At 43.0% G+C, this 27,932-nt stretch overlaps 1 protein-coding gene across 5 annotated transcripts in view; it reads right to left on the bottom strand.

The window, feature by feature from the left end:
• Positions 1–4,039: 4,039 nt before the first annotated feature.
• The window catches only part of capza1b (capping actin protein of muscle Z-line subunit alpha 1b), an 87,284-nt gene continuing 63,391 nt past the window's right edge, over positions 4,040–27,932 (bottom strand). For 3 of the 5 annotated variants that reach the window (XM_078242031.1, XM_078242028.1, XM_078242027.1), the window contains exons 3-10: positions 26,856–26,907; positions 24,179–24,242; positions 21,671–21,877; positions 18,743–18,822; positions 14,346–14,424; positions 14,189–14,260; positions 10,601–10,663; positions 4,040–6,265 (exon numbers count right to left, since the gene is read on the bottom strand). In XM_078242031.1, coding sequence (XP_078098157.1) covers positions 6,125–6,265; positions 10,601–10,663; positions 14,189–14,260; positions 14,346–14,424; positions 18,743–18,822; positions 21,671–21,877; positions 24,179–24,242; positions 26,856–26,907 — 758 coding nt within the window. In that variant the 3' untranslated portion in view covers positions 4,040–6,124. The remainder of the gene's footprint in view (positions 6,266–10,600; positions 10,664–14,188; positions 14,261–14,345; positions 14,425–18,742; positions 18,823–21,670; positions 21,878–24,178; positions 24,243–26,855; positions 26,908–27,932) is intronic. The other 2 variants (XM_078242032.1, XM_078242029.1) reach the window with 1 other exon arrangement.

The raw sequence follows: 27,932 nt of genomic DNA on the forward strand, positions 1-27,932 counted from the left end.
CTACCAAGCCACCCCCTAATTTTCCATCTTCTGCCTCCCTCCCTTTTTATCAGGGTTTTACATGAAGATTCTATGTTTTAACAGTTGACTGAAGCAGTATGATGGCTTAGTTGCAATGTCATTGGACTAGTATTCCAGAAGCCCAAGCTAATTCTCTGGGGGCATAGGTTCAAATCCCACCATGGCGGCTGATCGAATTTAAATTCAATGAATAAGATGTTGAATCGAAAGCTAGTCTCAGCAATGGTGACCATAAAGCTATCAATCATTATTAAAACCCCTAATGCCCTTTAAAGGAGAAAATCTGTTGTGCTTACCTGGTCTAGCCTAAAACTCCATGCCCACAGCAATGTAGTTGGTTCTTAACTATCCTCTGAAATGGCCTAGCAAGCACTCAGTTCAAGGCCATTAGAGATGGGCAACAATAACATTGGCCTACCCAGCGACACCCAAATCCCACCTAAGAATAAATTTGAAAACTGCTGTTGGTGAATTTTGGTAAATTGCCCCTTAGTATCGGGGGTTAGCAGAGTAAATAAGTGGGATTATGGGGATAGGGCCCGAGTGGGATTGTGGTAGGTGAAGACTCGATGGGCTGAATGGCCTCCTTTTGCACTGTAGGGATTCTATGATGCTTAACATAAGAACTAGGAGCAGGAGTAGGCCATCTGGCCGCCAGTCTATTAGACCTATTAGCCCCCATTAGACCAAATTGTGGTTATGGCAGGGTTAGTTTTTCAACTGGAACTACTCAAATCGCCTATTCGCCATTCTCAGGTAAATTGCCAGTTCCCTTCTAATTGATGTTTTTTTCACTGACTCAATAGATCTTTCTGGAAAAGTATTCCATATGCAATACCATGTGCAAAAAATAATCTGAGTAATAACTCTGTTTATATCTTCTCACCATCGATTAACTAGATTAACTAGAGAAAACAATCTTTCACCATTTATCCTCTGAAAACCTTTTGTAATGTGTAAAATCTCAGATCTCTCCCCACCCCACTGGAATTGTCATGAGAAATTGTGCAGAACTACTTGGCATCATCTGTATTTGAGCTGGATGGAGGAAGCAGGGTCAGAATTCTGAAACCCGTTCCCGTGGCAATGTGCAAATTGGGAATTTGATCAATGTGCACCTTTGGCCAATGCTCCCTAGTAAGAAGTTTAACAACACCAGGTTAAAGTCCAACAGGTTTATTTGGTAGCAAAAGCCACACAAGCTTTCGAGGCTCTAAGCCCCTTCTTCAGGTGAGTGGGAATTCTGTTCACAAACAGAACTTATAAAGACACAGACTCAATTTACATGAATAATGGTTGGAATGCGAATACTTACAACTAATCCAGTCTTTAAGAAACAAAACAATGGGAGTGGAGAGAGCATCAAGACAGGCTAAAAAGATGTGTATTGTCTCCAGACAAGACAGCCAGTGAAACTCTGCAGGTCCACGCAACTGTGGGAGTTACAAATAGTGTGACATGAACCCAATATCCCGGTTGAGGCCGTCCTTGTGTGTGCGGAACTTGGCTATCAGTTTCTGCTCAGCGACTCTGCGCTGTCGTGTGTCGCGAAGGCCGCCTTGGAGAACGCTTACCCGAATATCAGAGGCCGAATGCCCGTGACCGCTGAAGTGCCCCCATCTTTTTAGCCTGTCTTGATGCTCTCTCCACTCCCATTGTTTTGTTTCTTAAAGACTGGATTAGTTGTAAGTATTCGCATTCCAACCATTATTCATGTAAATTGAGTCTGTGTCTTTATAAGTTCTGTTTGTGAACAGAATTCCCACTCACCTGAAGAAGGGGCTTAGAGCCTCGAAAGCTTGTGTGGCTTTTGCTACCAAATAAACCTGTTGGACTTTAACCTGGTGTTGTTAAACTTCTTACTGTGTTTACCCCAGTCCAACGCCGGCATCTCCACATCAATGCTCCCTCCCCAGACCTTGGGAGGCCAATTGACACGAGGCAAACAGGAACACTCCGAAATTTTGAGGTTGTTGGTTGCGGGACTTGAGCTCATCATCGAATCCATCTGACAGCGATGTTTGGAAGGGGAAAATGGAAGGGTGTGGGATACAGATGGCAGGCAGGGAACTCCTCACCTCCCTGAGATACTAGTGAAGGAAGGAAACCCAATTCTGCTTAGGTTTCAGATTGATTAAACATGGGACACAACCCAAGGTTCTTGTTCCTTACTTACTCATGGTCAGAGTCCCTTATGAATGGCAAAACAAACTGAATTCCCTTTTTATGAGACCTGGGAAACCATTTTGAGGTGATAAAAGGCCACAATTTTTAAAACATTATCCCACTGTCCCTCCACCCTGATCATAAGTCATGTATGGTGATGGGATATTTTCCCCTCTGCATTGGTAGTGAGAGAGATTAACAATTGACATGCTATCCAATCTAACTTGCTCCCATATATAGAACCTCTGCAGGTTTTTTGGAAGGAGATAAAGACCCATCTTTGTAACCTGCTCGAGCCTTACAACCTTCCAGGATCTCTGCACTCCTTCAGTTGTGACCGCTTGACACATTCCTTAGGTGGATTGGCTATGCTAAATTGCCCCATAGTGTCAGGAGGACTAGTAGGATAAATACATGGGGCTAAGGGGAAAGGGCCTAGATGGGATTGCGGTCGGTGCAAACACAATGGGCTGAATGGCCTCCTTCTGCACTGTAGGGATTCTGTGATTCTTGATTTTAATTACTCCACCTGTGGTGGCTGGGCTTTCAACTGGAAAGGATCCAAAGCTCTGGAATTTCCTCCCTAAACCGCTCCGTGTCCAAAGCGCTGATTAAAATCCAACTCTTTGACCAAGCTTTTGATCACCTATCCTAATATTGTAGGTTGTTTGATGTCAAATTTGGTTTGACAAACATTCATGGAATGCCTTGGCTACTCGAGTAAAGGTGCTACAGTAAATGCAAGCTGTTTTTGTTTAGCTGAGAGAAGTAAACAAGTACAATGATGGAAAAACCAAAGATTCAGATGGTGTAGAAGGAAACCACATGCATTGCCTACCCACAAAATACTTTTATATCAAAGTTTCTCCAGAAGCCACCAAGCCACCCCCACCCATTCCAACAGAGATTCAGAGAAAATAGAATGAACCAGACACCAAGGTTTTAATGCAAGTGATAAACATGCAAGTTATTCGCTTTCCTTTCTTGGCCAGTCCAAACAGCTGGGTCAAGTTCCTTCCTCTGTCAGATACTTCCAGTGTACAACAGGTGCAAGTCACCTCCATTTGTCCATTCTTCAAGGCAACGGGTATGAGGCGTTTAGAGCAGTGAGCCATCCGGTTTGTATCTGATGCCCATTCATGGACTTGAACCTGAACATGGAGGACGACTGGGAAGAAAGGGGGTTGGGGGGGGGGGGGGAGAAAGAGGACTGGATAGCGCTCAAGAGCTCCTGTTTGCCCCTTGCAACCAATCCCCTAACTCAGAAGGTCAAGGACAAGTCCAACTGCAGGACTTTTGACCATGTGGAGGTCAACAGAAACTTGTGGGATCTTCTAGTCTGCCTGGCATAACAATTTTCATTGTATATAAGATCTTTGGCGCGAGAAAATGATTCCAAGGTATTTCAGAGGGGTGTTATCAAAATCTCAGAGTCACAAAAGGTGATATCAAGAGATGGTCAAGTAGTAAATTCTAACGAGCATCTTAAAAAGGAGAGCGATCTGAAGGAGAGAATTTCAGAGCTTTAGGACCAGGGTAACAAAATACAGCTGCCAACACTGGAACGATTAAAATCCAAAATGTGCAACATGCAAGAATTGGAAGTGCACAGGGATTCGGAAGTTTGGAGTGATTGAGGAAGTTAGAGATGGGGAGGGGAATCTTAACAATAAATCATCAAACTTTAGTCCAAACTCCTCAACAGTTGAGTGGTTGAAGTGCTGTGCACCAGCCGTGCGTTAGATCATAAATTATCACAATACAATCAAGAGTAGGCATAAACACGCACTCTTCTGTACAGCAACCTTGTGAAACACTCGAGATGGAAAGAAATAAAATGTCTGAATACTGCTAATGTAAGTAATTTTACTGGATTTAAAAATCAATAAAAAAATTGCTCCACATTTTTTGCAACTGCGTAACAACCGCAAGTAGGTGTCTGCGCCGATTACAGTTTAATTTCTGAGATTGATTATATAAATCTTCAAGCTCGCCACCACCATTTCGTCTGAAGCATGCTACACCCCTTAGAGTACGAAACAATAAAATCTCTGCTGGTTTTGGGATTTCACTGGCAGTGAACTACAAAATAGCATTTGAAATTTAATAAAAGCAAAATACAGTACAAAACAATCTTTTTAAGAAAAAAAAGCAAAGCCTTTTGGAGATTTAGTTAGGGAGTTATATTACAACTTGTTTTTTTTTTAAGATAATGTTACCAGTCCAGAGCTCTGTAAAAATATTGGTATGGATAATACTCGGCTTCCACTTGTTTCATTGACTTTGCTTTACATTTATCCTGTGCAAGTTAATACAGTAAAAAAAAATGAACACCATTAACCGCAATTTAACCTAAGGCCACCTTCTTTCAGTTCTTTTCCTACATTTCCATCCAGGCATCCATTTACTGATCAGGAAAGGTTACAACAACCGACCAGTGGACATTGGACGCACACAAGTGTGAATTTCATCAGCCATTCTAAGAGAATACAAACCCCACCTCTCTGCCCCATGTACAATCAGCCATGTTTCTCATTGGTACCTTTAAGAATCGAACAGAACTAGCTCCATCATATGGCATATGTAGTACAAGTCATGCAAGCACCTTGTAATTGGGGCAATAGAGAAATGATTATAATGGAGCGAGACGGGGCAGCTCAAGGTGATGGCCGCGTCAATGCCTTTGACTCTGCTCTCATCCCTTTGTTTCCTCGTTTCTTCTTCTGATCAGCGTGTTTCGGCTCCCATCTGTTACCAGCTCCAAACGATTCCAGCCTAAGCGAGCAAGTGACCATCCCTCTCTGCTGGTGTACTGTTTTTGTCATTGGTTACAGTTATTATTTTTAAAAAATGAGGTAAAACAGGTTTGGGAGGAAGACCACCACGTTGAATTGTCCACATTTGTTCCCACTCCCTCCCCACTCCCAAACCCCTCATCAGATGTCGTTTTCCAGTCGGACCTTCCAGCTCCTTGCTGTGCACAGCCGCAGTTGGCCATCACACAGAAAAAGCATCACGTTTGACCCAACTCTCAGTGTGCTACCCGATGAAAAGGTTTACGAGCAAGAACTCGCAATCAGTTGGAAGAACGCGCAATATTTTCAGCAAAGATACACGATTCAGGTCATTCAGAGCCACTGGATGAGGAGAGAAGAGAAGGGGGGGGGGGGGGGGGAGGGGGGGAAGAGGACATTGAATGCTGTTGCTTCAAGCTTTCTTCAGTCAAGCAGTACATTAAAGCAGAGCCACCTTGCCTGGTTTCTGGATTTTTTTTTAAAACACCGAACCGTCCTGCCTTGCCAACAGCAATGGGTCAAGATGTGGCCTCACAAATAGGAGAAAAGAAAGAAGGCAAAAAACAAGATCAAGGAAAGAGTGAGTTCACGTTAAGATTCTAAAGCTGCAACATGGAGAATGATCAAGTTACCATCTAAAAAGCTGTGACCATAAAATGAATTTCAATTCTCAGTTAGCTGCTAAGCGAGGTTATTATATCCCTCAAGCTATTACCCACTGTGTTGGCTGCACTCCTAGGAAGCAACTGCATTAAAGACTTAAAATAACCACAAATTCTCAAAGGAAAATTAGAATTTGACCCAAAATATCAAAACATCCTCATTCTTTAGCGATGCTAGACAACAGCACGGCTGCATAACACCAGCTCAACCAAGAGGCTAATCATCTTTTTAAAAAAAAAAGCTTTTCCTCCTGCCACCTCACAAACATTACTTCAATTACATCTTGTAACAGTCATCTGTCTGGTCCACTGGACAACACAATCGACATTTCAGGGAACCCAAGGAAAGGCGGAGAGAGGAGAAAAGAAAAACAAAGAAATCGGCTGGAGAGCCAAATCCTGACATTTTGTGAGACCACACCTTTTGTTTTTTTTTTTGCACACTGACATTAAGCCTCTTTTTTTTTGTACACCTTTGCTTTAAGCGCTCTGCATCTCTTGGCCAATTCTGTAGCTCATGATCTTGTTCCAGTCGACCTTTGTGCGAGTAACTGGCAGACTCCTGCGCAAGGCTTTGAAGGTGGTATCAGACATGGCATTGTAATTCTCACAGATGGCAGTCTGAAACAACAAACCAGAAACCGAAGCTTGACACAATAGTTCTGAATCAAAAATAGACTCAAACAAGAAAAAAATTAAAGGAAGAACAGTGAAGAAAACCATTGTGCCTATTTCGATCAGTTTGAAGAGCTTCAAATAACTTGGGGAGGTGGTGGCGTAGTGGTATTGTCACTAGACTAGCAATCCAGAGACCCAGGGTAATGCTCTGGAGTTCCAAGTTCAAATCCCACCACGGCAGATGGTGAAATTCAAATTCAATAAAACTCTGGAATTAAAAGTCTACTGATGACCATGAAACCATTGTCGGAAAAAACCATCTGGTTCACTAATGTCCTTTATGGAAGGAAATCTGCCGTCCTTACCTGATCTGGCCTACACGCGACTCCAGATCCACAGCAATGTGGTTGACTCTTAAATACCCCCCTCAAGGGCGACTAGGGATGGGTAATAAATGCTGGCCCGGCCAGCGACACCCGCATCCACTGAACGAAAAAATAAACTTGCTTTGGCCAAAGGAAAAACGATCTTGCTTCTTCTTGAACTTGCTGTCATGCCCCAGACAGCATATTCCATGCTTTGACCACGTTAAATCTAAACTGTATTTTCACATTCCCTGGCCTGAGCTCCAGTCTACGCCTCCCGATTGCAAAGCTCGTGGCAATGGCACATAATCCAATCAGGTTCATTCACCTCAACCTCTCAGAACTACAAAAACCTAAAATAGAAAAGATACTCACTGAGCTGCTGTACCTACAAAGTAAACTTTCTCACTGTTTTACTTTTCATAGCTCATGTGCTTACGCTGCCCCCAGTATCAAGTTTTGTTTTCTTCCTTTGTACACGTCAAAGCTGTTTCTCCTGGCTACAGAGTCCAGAATTAGGGGCTCATAGTCTCAGGGTGAAAAGCCAGCTACTTGAAACTGACTGAGGAAAAATGATTTCACTCATGGTGTTGAATGTCTTTGGAATGCTCTACCGCGCAGAGCTCTGGATGGTTGGCTGGAGTATAAATCATGAAAGAGGTCCATAGGATTTTGAACACTCTGGGAATCAAGGGGTATGAGGACAGGGCAGGAAAGTGGAACTGGAGTAGGTTAGCCATGATAGTACTGAATGATGGAACAGACTCAAAGGAACACACTCCTCATGCTCCTATTCCTAGCCCCACCATGTACCATGATTATAACTACCCCGAGCGACCTCAAACACATGCTCTGTGCACAATGAAAAACATCTTTCACCCTTCCAGCTGCACACCAAGCTCTAATTTGCCTTCACAGTTCTCTCATTGTGCTGAATATTTATTCATCAATATCCCATGAGTCTTCCTTTTTTATACTTTCATCACGGGATGTAGGTATCGCTGGCAAGGCCAACCTTTGTTGCCCATTCCCAATTGCCCTTGAATTGAATGGTTTGCTGGGCCATTTCAGAGGGTAGTCAATCACACTGCTGTGGACATGGAGTCACGGGTAGGCCAGACCAGGTAAGGACAGCCGATTTCTTGTCCTAAAGGGCATAAGTGAAGCAGGTGGGGTTTTTATAATTGACAACAGTTTTGTGGTGACTATTACTGAGACTAGGTTTTGATTCCAGATTTAATTAATTGAATTTAAATTCCACCAGCCGCCGTGGTGGGATCTGAACCCATGTCTCCAGGGCATTAGCCTGGGCCTCTGGATTCCTAGTCCTGTTACCACTATTCCCTGTCTCCCGCGTTGAATGCTACCATTCACTTCAAATTCCCAGGGTTTAATCCCCTTTCTAAAATCACTTTGGATTGATTAATAAGGGGATCAGGGGTTATGGGGAAAAGGCAGGAGAATGGGGATGAGAATAATATCAGCCATGATTGAATGGCGGAGCAGATTCGATGGGCCGAGTGGCCTAATTCTGCTCCTATGTCTTATGGTCTTCCATCAAAAGAATGGGTGGCAGTGGTTAGCGCTGCTGCCTCACAGCGCCAGGGACCCAGGTTCGATTCCCAGCTTTGGGTCACTGTCTGTGTGGCGTTTGCACGTTCTCCCCGTGTCTGCATGGGTTTCCTCCAGGTCCTCCGGTTTGCTCCCACAGTCCAAAGATGTGCGGATTAGGTGCATTGGTCATGCTAAATTGCCCCTTAGTATCCTGGAGTGCGTAGGTTAGAGGGATTAGCGGGGTAACTACGTGGGGCTGCAAGGATGGGGCTTGGGTGGGATTGTTGTCGGTGCAGACTCGATGGGCTGAATGGCTTCATTCTGCACTGTAGGGTTTCTATGATTCTATGAATAGCTGCCACTGGTACACCAGCATCCCAGATCCCTCTTCAATTAGCAGCCCAAATCAGGTTTGTTTGATTAGCATTCCAAAATTGTTAATGCACACTGTGACGATAATACCCCTGCCTGATCAAAGCCATGCACCTTCTATTCAATCTAATGCACCTTTTGTCTCACATGATTCAAGCAAACATTCACACACCAACACATCAATTAGGCAACAATAAGGTTTTTTTAAAACTGGAGAATGCAATGACCACAAGGCGACTGTAGCTTCCTGGACAAAGTGCTGGAGCTTTTTTTTAAACATTGTTGCAGGAACTAGTTCATTAGAATCATTTGAGGAAGTAACAAAGCAACGAGATAAAGGGGAACCAATGGATGTGGTAAACTTGGATTTCCAGAAAGCATTTGACAAGGTGCCACATCAAAGCTTACAACACAAAACAAAAGTGCATGGTGTAGGGGGTAACATATTAGCACGGATAGAGGATTGGTTAGCTAAGAGGATGCAGAGGGGCATAAATTAATCATTTTCAGTGTTGGCAAGATGTAACAAGTGGAGTGCCACAGGAATCAACGCTGGTGACTCAACGGCTTACAATCTATATTACTCACTTTGGATGACATCCAAAGATGTGCGGGTTACGTTGATTGGCCACGCTAAATTGCCCCTTAGTATCAGGGGGATTAGGAAAGTAAATAGGTGGGGTTATGGGGATTGTGGTTGGTACAGGCTCGATAGGCCAAATGGCCTCCTTCTACACCGTAGATTCTATGGCAGGGCCAACTGTACCATTTGCCAAATTTGCTGATGACATAAAGATAGGAAGAAAAGTATGTTGTGAAGTGGACACAAGGGCCCTGCAAAAGGATATAGATTTTTTTTTAAAAGAGAGTGAGCAAAAATTTGGCAGATGGAGTATAATGTGGGAAAATGTGAACTTGCCCACTTAGGCAGGGAGAATAGAAGAGCAGCATATTATTTAAATACAGAGAGATTGCAGAACTCTGAGGTTCAGAAGGATCCGGATGTCCTGGTGCGTGAATCACAAAACGTTAGTCTGCAGGTACAGCAAATGATTCGGAAAGCAAATGGAATGCTGTTGTTTATTGCAAGGGGAATGGAATGTGAAAGTAGAGGTTTTTTAGTACAGCTGTACAGGGCATTAGTGAGGCCACACCCAGAGTATTGTGCACAGTCCTGGTCTTCTATTTAAAAAAGGACATATGCATTAGAGGCAGCTCAGAAACTGATCCCTTGACTGTTTCCTGGGATGAGGGGTCTATCCTATGAGGAAAGATTGGATCTTTAGAGTTAGAAGAATGAGAAGTGATCTTATTAAAATACAATAGGGGGGCACGGTGGCACAGTGGCTACCACTGCTGCCTCAGCACGCCAGGGACCCGGGTTCAATTCCAACCTTGGGTGACTGTGTGTGTGTGTGGACGTTCCCCCCGTTTCTGTGTGGGTTTCCTCCGGTTTCCTCCCACAGTCCAAAGATTTGCAGATTAGGTGGATTGGCCATGCTAAACTGCCTCTTCGTGTCAGGGGGACTAGCAGGGTAAGTATGTGCAGTTATGGGGCAAGGGTCTGGGTCGGATTGTCGTCGGTGCAGGCTTGATGGGCCAAATGGCTTCCTTCTGCACTGTAGGGATTCTATAATTCTACAAGATCCTGAAGGGATTAAACAGGGTGGATGCCGAACAGATGCTGCAAGACTAGAAACAGTTCAAAAATAACGGGCCTCCCATTTAAGATGGAGCTGAGGAGATTCTCTTTTCTCGGAGGGTATTGAATCTTTGCAACTGTTCCTCCCCAGCGAGGCAGGGTAATTGATTGCCAAGGCTGAGTTAGACAGATACTTGATTGACAAGGGAGTCAAAGGGTGTGGGGAAAGTATCTGGGTGAGATTGGAGATAGGGTCAGACAAAGATAGGAAGGAAAGTGAGGCTACAATCAGATCAGCCATGATCTTATTGAATAGTGGAGCAGGCTCGAGGGGGCAAATGGCCTTTTCCTAATTCATATATTTGTATGATTATTTCCCATTCCACGCAAAGGCCAGGCCCTTACCTGGTAACCACACTCTGCCGCTTCAATTATTTTCACAAATTCCTTTGCAGTCTGGGTTTCATTCTAAACAAAAGAAAAAAGAATTAGGAGGATTTATTTTAGTACAAACAGGCTAATCGCAATAAACCAATACCAGGGTTCAAACAGGTCCAATGTCACATTGTTGCTCAGATAGTTATACAGGGTCTTCTGATCGTTCAGTTTATCCAATGAGTACCGAGCCAGGATGATCCCAGGCTAACCTGTGCTAAATTATATCATCACCACTGGCTTTGAAAAACCAGGACTGGGGGTCAGAGCAAGGGGGTTGCAGGAGGAGGTCTGGACGCTCGGTAGCACAGTGGGTTAGCACTGCTGCTTCACAGCTCCAGGGACCTGGGTTCGATTCCCAGCTTGGGTCACTGTCTGTGTGGAGTTTGCACATTCTCCCCGTGTCTGCGTGGGTTTCCTCCGGGTGTTCCAGTTTCCTCCCACAGTCCAAAGATGTGCGGGTCAGGTTGATTGGCCATGCTAAAGATTGCCCCTTAGAGTCCTGAGATGCGTAGGTTAGAGGGATTAGCGAGTAAATAGGTAGGGATATGGGGGTAGGGCCTGGGTGGGATTGTGGTCGGTGCAGATTCGATGGGCTGAATGGCCTTCTTCTGCACTGTAGGGTTTCTATGATTCTCGCTGGTAAATGGTAGACTAAAACTATAGGGATATACTCTATACTCTGGGTACAGTAGTTCAGTGATTACTGGACAAATGATCCAGAGAAACGACAGTTCGATTCTCATCATGGCCGTTTGAGAATCTGAGTTTCGCTTTTCTAAACCCTTGAACACAATAAAAGGCCTCAGTAAAGGGACCAAAAAGAGGATTCTCATTAAAAACTCAAGTGGTTCATTAATGTACTTTAGTGAAAGAAATCTGCTGTCTTGCTGCAATCTGTGACTCTTAACTGCTTTTGGAAGCAGCCACACTATTATATTTAAAATCAATCATCTCAAGGAGCAATAAATGAGTGCTTTACCAGTGAAACCAATGGACAGAGAATTTTTTTTTTATAAAACAACAGACAAAGTTGCTGCTGCATCACTTTCAATATGAAGGGATATTGATAGGATAAGCGAGTGGGCAAAACTTGGCATTGGACTACAGTGTGAAAAAAGATGAGGAAGGATAAAAAAAAGCAGTGTGTTATTTAAATTGAGGGAGACTACAGAATGCCATGGTGCAGAAGGATTCGGGCAGTCTCCAGCAAAGAACACAAAGTTAGAATGCAGGTACAGGAGGCAATTAGGAAGGCAAGTGGCATGTTGGCCTTTATTACAAGGGGATTGGATAATAGAAATACAGAAATCTTGCTGCCGTTGCACAGGGTGTTGATGAGGTAACACATAGAGCACTAAGTACAGTTTAGGTATCCTTATTTAAGGAGTGATATACTTGTATTGGAGGCAGTTCAGAAAAGGTTCACTAGATTAATTCCTGAAATGAAGGGATTGTCTTGAGAGCAAAGGTTGAGTAAGGTTATGTCGGTGCTTACTGGGAGTGTAGAAGAATGAGAGGTTATCTTACTGAAACATACAAGATTCTGAGCAAACTTGACGGAGTAGATTCTGAAAGGATGTTTCCCTTTGTGGGGAATCTAGAACGAGGGGGCACAGCTTCAGAACAAAGGATCTCCCATTGAAAACCGAGATGGAGATTCTTCCTTCAGAGGGTTACAAATCCTTGATGTGGAGATGCCGGCGTTGGACTGGGCTGGGCACAGTAAGAAGTCTCACAACACCAACCTGGCGTTGAGAGACTTATTATAAATCTTTGGAATTCTCCACCACAGAGAGCTGCGGAGGGCGAGTCATTGGATACATTCAAGTTTAAGATGGACAGTTGTGAACTATAAAGTAGGCAAAGATTGTGGGGAACAGGCAGAAAAGTGGGGTCGAGGTCAAAATCAGATCAGGCATGATCATATTAACAAAGTCTGCTTCGGGGTGTGGACGGTTGAGGAGGGGGGGGGGGGGGGTTCATGGCCTATTCTCGTTGCTACTTCTTATGACATACCACTTACCCTCCCACTGAATAAGCAGTGTCAGTACAGAGATAAACAACATCCTTTTATGGAGATGCACAAGAAACAAGAGGTGAGGTGTTGGCAGAGAACCGGTTGTTTAGCCTCTCAGTGTATCTGGTATCACAGTGTGAAAAGTAGAGCCCAGATGGGCAGGTAGCACAAAGAAGTTCTGCGATGCATCTGACCTGACAACATAATGCACCTGCAAAGTTGAATGCTCACTTCAGACCACAAAACAGAAGTCTAACAGATCCACTTCTAACATTATGTTTTTGTCAGTGTCATATTTTCAACTGTTCCACTCGTGTGGAAATTTGCTCCAAACAAGAAACTCCCCCAAGTATTTTTTCTGTGGAATAACTAATTTTCAATTCACAGTTACATATCGTGGACTAAGAAAAGCTTGCCATCTGGTGAAACCAACTTGCTTCTAACTGCTGCCCGACCTTCACCTTTATAGTTCCTGGAATTAAAGCTACCTGATGCACTTCTTGCACATTTTAGTCTCCAAACACCTTGCACCTTATATGACCTTCTCATTCAATGCGTAAAGGTGAAAAATCAGCAAACCATCTCTTCCAGCAGTTCATTAATTCTAGCAACTCAAAAACTGGAATTCCCCTCAACTCCCTCCATTTCCCCTTTTTCATTGAATGGACGAACGGGGTCTCCTCCTGTTGCTCAGAGGGTGAATCCATACATTTACTATCAAACTTAGTAATATGCAGGTAATAACTTGCTTTAGTGCCCAGAGGGTGAATCCATACATTTACTATCAAACTTAGTAATATGCAGGTAATAACTTGCATTGGTGTAGCTTCCTAACTTGTTTTATACAGGAGAGTAAATTAAACACAGAACCAGGAAAGAATGACAGAATGAGGGATAATTGAAAGCTTGGCTGAAAGGATGAATTTTGAGACTATTTTGAAAGCTGATGTGAAAGCAGTGTTGGAGGGTTGTGGAAACCTGGTTTATGAAACCCGAGGACACCTAACCATGATTTAAATTTAACTCACCTTCCCTTGAAGCTTGTCAGCATAATCTGTTGATTTCTTGAAAATAATTTCAAGCTGGAAAAAGGGGATTTAAACTGGGTTCTTTCACCCTAATTTTCACGAGTCAGTGATACCCTTTCATTTCCCCAGCAGCTCATTGTTCTAAGTTCAGGGTAGAGTGGGTGAAGGATGAACCGAATATTGCTACCAATCTACCTGAAGCATTTAAAATCAGTGACTCCTTCACATTATCTCATTAGTTGTTGACAATACTCAGTTCCTAGTATGAAGTGGAGTTGCCGGCGTTGGACTGGGGTGGGCACAGCAAGAAGTCTCACAAACCAGGTTAAAGTTCAACAGGTTTATTTGGTAGCACGAGCTTTCGGAGCATTGCCCCTTCATCAGGTGAGTGATGAAGGGGCAACGCTCCGAAAGCTCGTGCTACCAAATAAACCTGTTGGACTTTAACCTGGTGTTGAGAAACCAGTTCCTTGTAGGCAGCAAATCATTTTTAAATCAATTCAGACTTACTGTAATTGGCAAGGATTCCTGGATGTCCTTCTGACTCATCAACTGAACATTACCGTCTTCATAATAATGGACCTTGAAAGAAATTACAACACATTTAATGTGACTCAGTGCATTGTACAATGGAATTGTCATAGTTACACAATCAAAGGTGACACACCTGAATCTTCAGAGCTCCAGTGAGCTGTGTGGATGGTGGAGTAATGGCGAATTTCCACTCTGATCTCCAACGTCCATTCCTTCAGAAAGGTAGCGAATAAAAAAAGGCAAATATTTTACATGTATTTGTAACATAAATAGTAAGAATAAACACTCACATCCTCCAAGTCAGAAATTTGAAACGCTGTTTGAACAGTATTATTTCTCGAGTTACTTTGCACCTTTTTTCCCCCCAGCATGGCTCCTGAGGAAATACCCCTCCCCACCCAACCCCTTTCCCAAGCGAGTTTCCGCTAAAATGGGGCAGTACAACAGCAATGATGCTTCAACGGTATTTAGTGGCTGTAAAGCGCTTTTGAGACGTCATTAGGTTTCAAAACGCACTACAGAAACATAATTCATTCTTGAGATTAGGTTCGTGGGCACTCAACCATGCAAAAAGAATCCTAAAAGATAATAGTCTCATGGCATTGAACGGCAGTTTGAAAAGCACCAGGTCACCTATCTGGTTAGTTTTCTCCATTCTTCAAATTGCATGCACCTTTACATGCTGTGTAGGAACACTTGATGCTACAATTCAATTTCTATTTTTAGAAATTGCCTCCTGAGATAAGGTTAGACATTTCAGTACATAAGTAGGGGCAACATAAGCAATTCAAAACATTCCAATAAACAGCCAAGTAATGACCGGATGATAAATGAAATAGAAGATAGATGCAGCAGCATCAAGCAACTGATCATGTGGTTTCATCCTGTTGTGCAAGTCTCAAATAATGAGCAATCTTCCTCCCACCTCTTTAGAACTCTCTCCCTCAAACCTCCAACTCACCTTTCACAAGCTTTAAGAATGTCTCAAACCCATCCTTTCAACCAAGCTCTCAGTTGTCCCTTAATCACTTGTTCTGTCTCTCCCTTTCCTGGCTCTATGTTTAATTTATTCTCCTTTATAAAACAAATCGCGAAGCTACATAAATGCAAGGTATTGCCCATGTATCAAGAAACCCGATGGGAAATGTATAGATTTACCCTCGAAGCACCAAAGAGTTTTCTTAGTTAATAAGACCTAGGAACAGAAGGTCATTTAGCCCCGTGAGCCTATTCCGCCATTCAATAAGATCATGGCTGATCTGCAACCTAATTCTGTATATCTGCCATTGTCACATATCCTTGAATATCTTACGTTCACAAAAATCTGTGTCTCAGTTTAATATTAAATTAACTGATCCAGCATTTTACCCAAGAGTTGCAAATTTCTACCACGATGTGTAGAAGTATTGATGATTCTTTTGCTCTAGTTTTCAGACTAGCCCTCTCTAATCTTGCATTCAGCAATCAGAGGAAATAGGTATGTAGAGAAAAAAACTATTTGCTTCCCTTAATATCCTCAAAAATTTTGATAAAATCACTTATTAATCTTCAAACTACCGGAAAATATAATGTTCGTTTGTGTGGTCTCTCTGTATTTAACCCTGGAGTCCAAGGTATTGTTCAGGTAAACCTGCGCTCCCTCAAGGCCAATATATCCTTCCTAAGATGTGGTGCTAAGAACAGCTCACAGTTCCCCAGGTGTGGTGTAATCAGGGCTTTGCACAACTGAAATAAAAGGAAAGGGCTGGAAATACTCAGCAGATCTGGCAGCGTCTGTGGGGGAGAGAAAAGCAGGATTAATGTGGACAGGAATACGACTTGTTCAGAACTCAGCAAATGGGTTCTGAAGAGTTACATTCCACTCAGAACATAAGGTCTGGCAGTGTTTTAGTATGATGTGGAGATGCCGGCGTTGGACTGGGGTAAGCACAGTAAGAAGTCTCACAACACCAGGTTAAAGTCCAACAGGTTTATTTGGTAGCAAATACCATAAGCTTTCGGAGCTTGCTGCTCCTTCGTCAAATGGAGTGGTCCCTGTTCTCCAACAGTGCACAGACACAGAAATCAAGTTACAGAAGTGTTTTAGTGACCAACAATGGATAACTAGGAAAGATGATAACAAGGGAAAAAGTAGGGAATAAGAGTAAACTAGCCAGGAGTACAAAAACAGATTTAAGAGCTTTCACAAGAATATAAAAAGGAGAACTAAAGTAAATGTTGGTCTCAGGGAAGTGGCAGGAAAAACTATCATGGGAAATGATAAATGTCAAAGATGTTGAACAAATATTTTGCGCCTGTCTTCACAGCAGGAGATACAAATTACATACAGAAACAGAGGGCAACCAAACAGCTAACAAAAGTGAGAAATTTAAGGAAATTAATATCCAAAGGGAAAAAAATAATTAGAGAAACTTAAGGGACTAAAAGCTGATGGGTCCCCAGGAACTGAAGGTCTACATTCTAGGGTTCTAAAAGAGGTAATTGCAGAGATAGTAGAAGCAGCGGTTATGTTTTCTAGATTCTAGTACAGTTCCAGTAGACCGGAAGTTAGCAAATGTAACACCGTCATTCAGGAAAAGATGGAGTTATAGAACAGGGATCTACAAACCAGTTAGTCTAACGTTAGTCAACGGGAAAGTATTGGAATCTATTACTGAGGAAGTTCCAACAATGCGCTTAGACAATCATGGTATAATCAAAGTCAACATGGTTTCACAAAAAGAAAAACCATATCAGACAAATTTATTCAAGTTCTTTGAGGTTGTAAGTAGCAGGTTAGATATGTGGGTACCAGCAGATGTGTTATACTTGGATTTTCCAAAGGCATTCGATAAGGTGTCTCACACAAAAAGTTAATGTACAAATATGTTGAGGGTAACGAGTTGAGGGTAATGTATTAGCATGGTCAGAGAATTGGTTAATGGGCAGGAGCAGAGAGTAGGGATAAAGAGCTTTTTCTACTTGCAGGTGGTAATTAGTGGAGTATCACAAGGATTAGTGCTGGAGCCTTAGCTATTTACAATCTACATGAATAACTTAAACAAAGAGATCAAAAATAATATATCTAACTTTGCTGATACAAAGATGGGTAGGAATGAAATTGGTGAAGAGGGCATAAAGTGGCTGCAAAGAGATACAGGTTAAGTGGGTAGCAAGGTGGCAGATGGAATATAATGTAGAGGTTATTCAATTTGCTATGAAAATAGAAAAGCAAAATATGTGAAAGACGTAAAGCTTTAAAATGTTGATATTCAGAGACGTAGGTATACTCATACAAAGGTGGTGGAATGTTAGCATGCAGGTACAGCAAACAATTAGAAAAGAAAATTACATGTTGGTCTTTATTGCATGGGGATTAGAATAAAAGGATAAGGAAGTCCTGCTACAGTTGTATAGTGTATAGTGACCACACTTGGAGTATTGCATGCCATTTTGGTCTCTATATCCATGGAAGAATGTGGAGGTGATACTGGTTCACTAAATTGTGGGTTCACTAAATTGTTTCCTGGGATGAGAAGGTTATTCCTTGAGAGGTTAAGTAAAATAGGTCTCTACTCCCTGGGATTCAGAGGCGATTTCAATGTAATCTATAAGATTCTGAAGGGGCTTGACAGGGTAGACACTGTCACAGTGCGATAAAGCTTGGGTTAGTGAAGAACTGCTTGGAATAGCAATAATTAGTATATAAAAGCAAGTGTTAGTTGTAGGTGAAAAATGTATGCAGTTGCACAGGATGTACAGTGTCAGCCTGTGACAGAGTACACCCTCCAATGTGTGGATTGGTCATGCTACGTTGCCCCTTGGTGTGCAATAATGTGTAGGTTAGGTGGATTAGCCATGATAAATGGTTACGGGGATAGTGCGGGGTTTGGGCCTGGGTCAGAAGCACTTTTGGAGAGTTTGTGCAGACTCAATGGGCCAAATGGCCTCCCGCACTATAGAGATTCTATAATTATTGCAACGTGGAATGCATTTGTCAGAGTTCCTGCTACCTTCTTGGAAGTTGGAGCTCTACTAGTGTACACTGGAATAAAACTGTTGTACCGTACCGAAGTCTCTGCTACCACCACAACACCAAAACATTGTTCTCCCGAACTGTGAAATCTGTAACATGGGGGCACTGCTTCGGGATGAGAGGTCAATCATTTAGGACTGAGACGAGGAGAAATTTCTTTGCTGAGGGTTGTGCCTCTTTGGGATTGCCTACCCCTCAGGGTTGTGGAAGCTTCATTTTTCCGAGTATAGTTAAGACCGAGATTGATTTTTGAACACTCATGAAGTCGAGGAATTTGGGGAGTGAGCCGCCCAGCCATGACCGCATTGAACAGTGTACGTGAGGGCTAAATAATCTACTCCTAGTTCTTTTGTTCAACACAGTGTCTAACACAAACGAAAGGGTGTCAGTAGAAAAGCTCAATATTGGAACGCAACCTGACTGATTGGCCAAAGCTCAGCCTATAGACATTCTGCTCTGTAGTTAGGATTGCATTTCAATCACCTGAGGATATTCACATTAAAATAAACACCTACCAGAAATTGTGTGGCTGAAACTGATGGTTTTCAATACAAGCTATAATAGTTTGCTGGCCATTGACAGTCTTAGCATAAACCTACAAAACAGAAATGTCGACAATAGTGCACAAGATAAGCAAGTTTTCATTACAATAACCGCGACGTTTTATTTGTGTTGTTAAGCAACAGCATAATTAATTAGCTGCTATCGGCTTGGCAAAATAACGATTTGTATATTTTTAAAACATCATCAAAAATTTAGCAGTGGCAGTGCAGGAATAAGAGGAAACAATTCTAGAAATAAATGAGCCGGTGACGTCAGTGTCTATAGGGAAGAAAGTTTTATATTTGGGTGATTGCCTATCATTAGAACTAGTTCCCTTTACCGATAAAAGCAAATTACTGCGGATGCTGGAATCTGAAACCAAAAGAGAAAATCTGGACGTTTCGAGTCTTTTCGAAAGACAAAGGGTCGTCTGGACTCGAAACGTCAGCTCTTTTCTCTCCTTGCAGATGCTGCCAGACCTGCTGAGATTTTCCAGCGTTTTTATCTTTTGGTTCCCTTTACTGATGCTGACCTGAGTGTTGTGTTGTATATTTGCAGCACTTTTCTTATCGTTGTTCAGGAACGGATTACGAATTCAAGAGGACTGACGTGGTACTGGCGAACAGACTGGTTTGGGGTCAAGTAGGAACAGAAGTGATGGAATGAATTTAAATAATAGGTTCAGAGAGGCTAGTTAAGGTATTGGAAGGGAATTAAACATAAGAACTAGGAGCAAGAGTAGGTCATCTGGCCCCTTGAGCCTGCTCCGCCATTCAGTAAGATCATGGCTGTTCTTTTCGTGGACTCAGCTCCACTTACCCGCCCGCTCACCATAACCCTTAATTCCTTTACTGTTCAAAAATTTATCTATCCTTGCCTTAAAGACATTCAATGAGGTCACCTCAACTGCTTCACTGGGCAGGGAATTCCACAGATTCACAACCCTTTATGTGAAAACGTTCCTCCTCAACTCAGTCCTAAATCTGCTCCCCTTTATTTTGAGGCCATGCCACCTTGTTCTAGTTTCATCTGCCAGTGGAAACAACTTCCCTGCTTCTATCTTATCTATTCCCTTCACAATCTTATATGTTTCTATAAGATCTCCTCTCATTCTTCTATAAGAATGAAGGCCACTTGAACAAAACGTGGAGAGTAGGGGGACAAGGCTTTAAAATTATAGACAGCTGTTGAAAAGTGATGGCAATGTAGGCAAATATATCTACATCAAAAGCCATCAACAGGCTGAGCTGCTGAATCAATCTGATAGTCCCTGGTTTCAGATTACAAAGGTTTCTCCAACCCACCCTTGATAGAACACAATCCATAGCATTCAGAATATGGTTTCTGTTTGATGCCCTCCTGACCACTCATATCTCTCTATCCTCACCCGATGTTTGTCGACATTGTCAACCATTCCCCTTTGAAGAATGCACGGCCTGAAATAGTGGCGCAAGCAGATTCAATAGTAGTTTTCAATAGAAAACTGGATAAATACACCAAACATTTACTAGGTTAGCAGGAAAGAGTAGAGGACTGGGATGATTTGGATAGCGCTTGCAAAGAGCTGGCGCAGGTGTGATGGGTCAAACAGCCTCATCCTGTGCTGTTTGATGGTTTCTTTGTGACGTTAGAAGTGTTGTGATTGCACCCTCAAATAAAACACTGAATGGAAACTTCCCTGAATTGTGGGGACCCAATTTCTAATCTCTGCTCTGTTTCTAAGTTCCAGCACAAATAACTCAAGAAATGCTCAGCAGATCTGGCAGCATCTGCAGGAATAGAAACAGTTAACGTCCCAAGACAGTCCCTTTCTTAGGAGCAGTTCAATAAACAGTGAGTGACCTGAAACAGTTCATCTCTCCGCAGGTGTTGCCAGATCTGAGTATTGCCAGCTTTTTCTGTTTTATTTAAGTATTGTGAGCAGTTTCGGGCCCCATATCCAAGGAAGGATATGCTGGTCTTGAAAAGGATCCAAAGGAGGTTCACAAGAATGATCCCTGGAATGAAGAGCTTGTCATATGAGGAACGGTTGAGGATTCTGGGTCTGTGCTCGTTGGAGTTCAGAAGGATGAGGGGGGGGATCTTATTGAAACTTACAGGATACTGCAAGGCCTGGATAGAGTGGACGCGGAGAGGATGTTTCCACCAGTAGGAAAAACTAGAACCAGAGGGCACAACCTCGGGCTAAAGGGACGATCCATTAAAACAGAGATGAGGAGGAATTTCTTCAGCCTGAGTGGTGAATCTGTGGAACTCTTTGCTGCAGAAGGCTGTGGAGGCCAGGTCACTGAGTGTCTTTAAGACAGAGATAGATAGGTTCCTGATTAATAAGGGGATCAGGGATTATGGGGAAAAGGTAGGAGAATGGGGATGAGAAAATATCAGCCATGATTGAATGACGGAGCAGACTCAATGGGCCAAGTGGCCTAATTCTGCTCCTATGTCTTATGGTCTTATTTAAGATTTCCAGCATCTGTAGAATTTTGCTTTTGTGTTCTCGATTTAGTTTTTGCCCACTCGGTTCTAATTTTCAACTGTACATCCTGTCTTGCTGGCTGGCATTCTACGCCCTGGTCAAAGCAGCCATCAATGTCCTGCATAACTGCAAAGGCTGAACTCTCTTGTCTTCGTTGACCTTAATAACACATTATGCGTAAGTCTGAAGGGTGCAAGTCAGCAAGCTTTCAACAGAGATACCCAATTACGGACAAGCTCATTTTTAACTTCACTGAATGCACATGCAATGACCATTAGCAGAAACTTGGTCAATTATCATCCTCCCATCATAAGCCTAACCGAATGAGTCAATAGCGAATTATCTTAAAATACTTTTCCACCAACAAAATTTAAACCACACTGAAATACAGCACAAGTCACAATGGATTTTCACAATACTTAACAGTGCAGATGCCGTAGGGATAGTGGTCTTTCACGTATGCTCGCACTGCATTGTCACAGGCACTCCTCCATGACTCTATTGCAGGCTCACTCTCCTGAGGGTGAACATCACTGCCTTCTTTCCTCACATGATCAAATTTGAAGGAAACTTTATTTTTTGGATCCGCAAATCTTCCGTTACCCAGACTCCCGTGCTCTGTAACTAGGATCTGTACAATAAAGAATTAACATATCACTAAATTAAAACGGTAACTGTGCATTCATTTCCTGATGTGGAGATGCCGGCGTTGGACTGGGGTAAGCACAGTAAGGAGTCTAACAACACCAGGTTAAAGTCCAACAGGTTTATTTGGGAGCAAACGCCACTAGCTTTCGGAGCGCTGCTCCTTTGTCAGGTGAGTGGGAGTTCTGTTCACAAACAGGGCATATAAAGACACAAGCTCAATTTACAGAATAATGAATAATGATTGGAATGCAAGTCTTTACATGTCACACTATCTGTAATTCACACAACTTGCCTGGACTTGCAAAGTCTCACTGGCTGTCCTGTCTGGAGACAATACACATCTCTTTAACCTGTGCTAATGCTCTCTCCACTCACATTGTCTGTATCTTTAAGACTTGATTAGCTGTAAAGACTCGCATTCCAATCATTATTCTGTAAATTGAGTTTGTCTTTATATGCCCTGTTTGCTGTTTGAGCAGATCTCCCACTCTCCTGACGAAGGAGCAGCGCTCCGAAAGCTAGTGGTGTTTGCTACCAAATAAACCTGTTGGACTTTAACCTGGTGTTGTTAGACTCCTTACTGCATTCATTTCCTGCCAACTTTTTCCATTCAAAATTCATTTGTCCACAGTTATAGTGAAACAACCATGTAAAGGAGTTCCTCGAAGTGCCCCCTCCTCTGTAGAAACACTGAAAAGAGTGGGAATGGTTGTCAAAGGTGAGCTGAGTGATATGAGATAATAAGGGCAGCATGGTGGCACAGTGGTTCGTTAGCACTGCTGCCTCACAGCGCCAGGGACCCAGGTTCAATTCCAGCCTCAGGTCACTGTCCGTGCGGAGTTGGCACTTTCTCCCCGTGTCTGCGTGGGTTTCCTCCAGGTGCTCCAGTTTTCTCCCACCAGTCCAAAGATGTACAGGTTAGGTGGACTGGCCGTGCTAAATTGACCCTTAGTGTCAGGGGGATTAGCAGGGTAAATGTCTGGGGTTACAGGAATAGGGCCTGGGTGGGATTGTGGTCGGTATAGACTCGATGGGCCGAATGGCCTCCTTCTGCATTGTAGGGAATCAGCAGGTAGTTCAAAGGGGAATCAGATGGTATTGTGATAGGTAACAAGTGGAAGAATGGGTAGTGATAAGGTAAAGGGATACAATGGAATTGCGGGGGCCACGTTCTTCCTCCAACGTCTAAACTATTGGTCGCTTTCTTCCCCATTCAGAAAGAAACGTGTAGAAGACAGACAATGTGTGCGTACACATGCAGCTTAACGTTAGCAAAAACGTCTACCAGAAGTTAACTTTAAACTTTTAAGTTTAAAACCAAGGTTCCTTGACAAAAAACCTTTTTAAAAATTACTTTGGAACACTGGGTATAAAAGTATATGAATTGGTTAACACTTGCTTCAGTTCATTTTTTAAAGCAGGCTAGTTACGTGACAAATGGAAACCCATCACCAAGTTTAAAGGTCTTCCAAATCCAGCTACTGAAAATATATATAACTGCTCATACGGTTTCTGCTCACCCAGTATGGAGTGGAAACACACTCACTGAAGGGACATGTTCCACTTACCACAGATCCAGGCTCAAGTATACTTTCGAGGTTTAAGCAGCAGGAACTGCAGACTATAGTAAGAAGTCTCACAACACCAGGTTAAAGTCCAACAGGTTTATTTGGGAGCACAAGCTTGTGCTCCCAAATAAACCTGCTGGACTTAACCTGGTGTTGAGAGACTTCTTACTGTGCTTACCCCAGTCCAACGCCAGCATCTCCACATCATAGAACACTATATACATGGGAGTGCTGGCTTGCAGACACATCTACCCCTCCAGGATTCCATTTGTGATGCAAACATTAACACTGCATTAGTGCATCGTGCATTACTAAATCTGCCACTCTGGGTTGAGCTGCTTCCGAGTTCTCATTGGTAGTAGCATCATCTTGTGGCTGCCTTTGCAAGTAACGTGAAGCAGTGATTTATAGTGGGACAACTGACAAAGCACACTTAGTGTGTTTGTTTGTTAGGTGGATATCAGGTGAAAGCAGCAAGGTGAGTTTAAGAATGCATTGCTGCCATCCTCTTGACCATTGTACATGCACACACACTACCTGTTGAATGGGGTGTGTTGTCTCCATATTTTACCTAGCCTCTCTCTGTGTCGGGTTACAGTTTCACCAATACCAGTTAACAATCTGCTACTCAAACTGGCTGCCGATGCACAACTGCAGCATTTTTATATCTTCTCCGCACCCCGATCTACACAAGAATTCCCAAGTTTCCTCTTTACCTGATCGTCGCAGCCCTCTACCTTCACAGGAGTGAACTGGTCCATATTATACTGCGCAAACGCACTGTGGGAAGAAGGTAGGTAAGTCAGTGTACTCACATTAACTATGGCCTCTGCTTTTTATCACCTATCCTTTGGCATAGACTTTGCCTTTAAATCTGGTGTGTAACGGTCCATTATTATTAAGGAAATTCTAATCAACATTCTCTAAGGTTATTATATTTGCAACTGACAGCCTACAGTATTCACAGTAACTAAATGGTTTGCTCCAAAACAAAGAACAGTACAGCACAGGAACAGGCCCTTCGGCCCTCCGAGCCTGTGCCAATCATGATGCCCTAACTAAATTAAAAAGAAACCTTCTGCCCTTACTCGGTCCGTATCCCTCTATTCCCTCCCTATTCATGGACCCATCCAGATGCCTCTAAAATGTTGTTAATGTGCCTGCTTCCACCACCTCCTCTGGCAGCGCGTTCCAGGCACTCACCACACTCTGCGTGAAAACCTTCCCCCGCACATCTCCCTTAAACTTTCCCCCTCTTGAACCTATGCCCCCTTGTAATTGACACTTCCACCCTGGGAAAAAGCCTCTGACTATCCACCCTGTCTGTACCTCTCATAATTTTGTAGACCTCTATCAGGTCTCCCCTCAGCCTCCATCTTTCCAGTGAAAACAATCCTAGTTTATTCAACCTCTCCTCATAGCCAACACCCTCTCGGCCAGGCAACATCCTGGTGAACCTTCTTGGCACTCTATCCAAAGCTTCCACGTCCTTCTGATAGGGTGGTGACCAGAACTGCACGCAATATTCCAAATGCAGCCTTACCAATGTTTTATATAGCTGGAACATGATTTCCCAACTCTTGTACTCAGTGCCCCGGCTCATGAAGGCAAGCATGCCGTACGCCTTGATAATCACCTTGGCCACCTGTGTTGCCACTTTTAGGGAACTGTGGATGCTCACATCCATATCCCTCTGTATGTTAACGTTCCTAAGGGTTCTGTCATTTATAGTATAATTCACACCTAAATTTGATCCTCCAAAATGCATCATCTCATATTTGTTCGGATTAAACTCCACCTACCGTTCCTGTGCCCAAGTCTCCAATCTATCTATATTCTGTTGTATCCTCTGACAATCCCCGGCACTATCAGCAACTCCACCAATCTTTGTGTCATCTGCAAACTTACTAATCAGACCACCCACATTTTCCTCCAGAGCATTTATATATACTACAGAGGTCCCAGCAGTGATCCCTGTGGAACACCACTAGCCACAGATCTCCATTCAGAAAAACACCCTTCTACTCTCTGTCTTCTATAACCAAGCCAGTTCTGTATCCATCTAGCCAGCTCACCCTGCATGTGATTTTAGTTTTTGTACCAGTCTGCCATATGGGACCTTGTCAAATGCCTTATTAAAGTCCATATAAACTGGATATAAAATACATACAGCCCTTTCCTCATCAATTATCTTTGAGTTTTTTGAAGAGGTGACAATCAAGTTGGTGAGACATGACCTTCCCCGTACAAAACCATGCTGCCTGTCACTAACTAGTCCATTTTCTTCTAAATGTGCATATATCCTATCCCTCAGTATCTTCTCCAAAAGCTTCCCCACCACTGACGTCAGGCTCACTGGCCGATAATTTCCTGGATTATTCCCCTTCCTTTCTTAAACAAGGGAACAATATTGGTTATTCTCCAGTCCTCTGGAACCTCGCCTGTGGTCAACGAGGATGTGAAAATATCTAAGGTCCCACCTATTTCTTCCCTTGCCTCCCACAGTAACCTGGGATAGATCCCATCCGGCCCCGGGGACTTGTCTACCTTCGTGCAATTTAGGATACTCAACTCTTCCCTCTATTGTCCTCAAGTGGGCCTGCTCTTTCTCTTGCTCCTAATATATGCATAAAAAGCCTTGGGATTCTCCTTGACCCTGTTTGCTAAAGACATTTCATGGCCCCTTTTAGCCCTCCTAATTCCACGTTCAAGTTCCTTCCTTCTTTCACTATATTCTTCAAGGGCTTTGTCAGTTTTTAGATGCCTAGCCCTATCATATGCTTCCTTTTTCCTTTTGACTAAGCTTACAATTTCCCTTGTCATGCACGGTCCCCGAACCATGCCATTTCTATCCTTCGTTTTTGCAGGGACATGCTTGACCTGCACTTCAATCAACTGGCCTTTAAAAGCCTCCCACATACCAGACATGAATTTGCCCTCAAATAGCCGCTCCCAATCCACATTTCCCACTTCCTGTCTAATATGGATGTAATTGGCCCTCACTCAATTAAGCACCCTCACCCGAGGGCCACTCTCGTCCTTATCCATGAGCTAAATGGTTTGCTCCAGAAACTCCTAATGTATATATATTTTCCTAATGCTCCAAGGGTAGAGAAGTGTTCAATCAATTGTGAATTTTAAACCTGAGATTAATAGATTTTTATGAACAGATGGTGTTAAAGACTATAGGTTAATGAGGCGTCAGGTCACAGATCAACCATGATCTCAACGAACTGCAGAACAGGCTCGAGGGGCGAAATAGGTCCCTCCAGTTCCTTTCCAAGATATATCTGATGTTGAGGACCGCGATTGACAAAACAAATGATATCACCTCACCCGAACAGGCACTTCCTTGAAAAATATAGAAACATCATTTTACAAAAGAAAACTTACTGAACCGTCGCTTCCTTAAGAAGACTGTCATTGTTCATTAGTACACGCACATCTAGAAATTAAGAACATTTAAAAATCAGAACATCTGATTATTTTCTCTAATTACAGGCTTAAATTAAGCTCAAAAATAAAGATTTATTGCAACAGTTAAGATTAAACTAACTTACAGAACATACAGCGCAGTTAATGCCAGTTAAGTCAAAGATGTTTAATTTAAATTATTAGATTTTTTTGTCCTATATTGATAATGGGTGGCACAGTGGCAAGCACTGCTGCCTCACAGCACCAGGGACCCGGGTTCGCTTCCCAGCTTGGGTCACTGTCGATGCGGAGTCTGCATATTTTCCACGTGTCTGCGTGGGTTTCCTCCGGTTTCCCCCCACAGTGCGAAAGATGTGCTGTTTAAGTGCGTTGGCCATGCTAAATTCTCCCTCAGTGTATCCAAACAGACACAGAGTGTGGTGACTAGGGGATTTTCACAGTAACTTAATTGCAGTGTTAATGTAAACTTATGTGACACGAATAAATAAACTTGAAAAACTAACAGGAGCAGATTCAGGTGACATCATCTGATGATGCCTGGGCATATAGCAACTTACTTGAAAACTGCAGGAAAAATTGATAGATATCAACTGCTTTCTATCACTGCCAAACATTGCCACCCAAACAGGACCATGCGATGGCACAGTGGTTAGCACAAATGCCTCACAGCGCCAGGGACCCAGGTTCGATTCCTGGCTTGGGTCACTGTGCTGTGTCTGCATATTCTCCATGTGTCAACGTAGGTTTCCTCCGGGTATTCCGGTTACCTCCCACAGCCCGAAAGAAAGTTAGGTGCATTGGCCATGCTAAATTCTCCCTCAGTGTACCCGAACAGGCGCCGGAGTGTGGCGACTCGGGGATTTTCACAGTAACTTCATTGCAGTGTTAATGTAAGCCTACTTGTGACACTAATAAATAAACTAAAAAACACAGTCTGAATCGAGACTCGGCCATCTAACCATGATCAGATGTTCAGCAAGGTTTTTTGCATGAAGTCTCTTGGCAGCATCACTACAAAAGAATTCTGCTAAGTCA

The sequence above is a fragment of the Mustelus asterias genome, chromosome 25 (genome assembly GCF_964213995.1).
Source record: "Mustelus asterias chromosome 25, sMusAst1.hap1.1, whole genome shotgun sequence".
Classification (NCBI taxonomy): domain Eukaryota; kingdom Metazoa; phylum Chordata; class Chondrichthyes; order Carcharhiniformes; family Triakidae; genus Mustelus; species Mustelus asterias.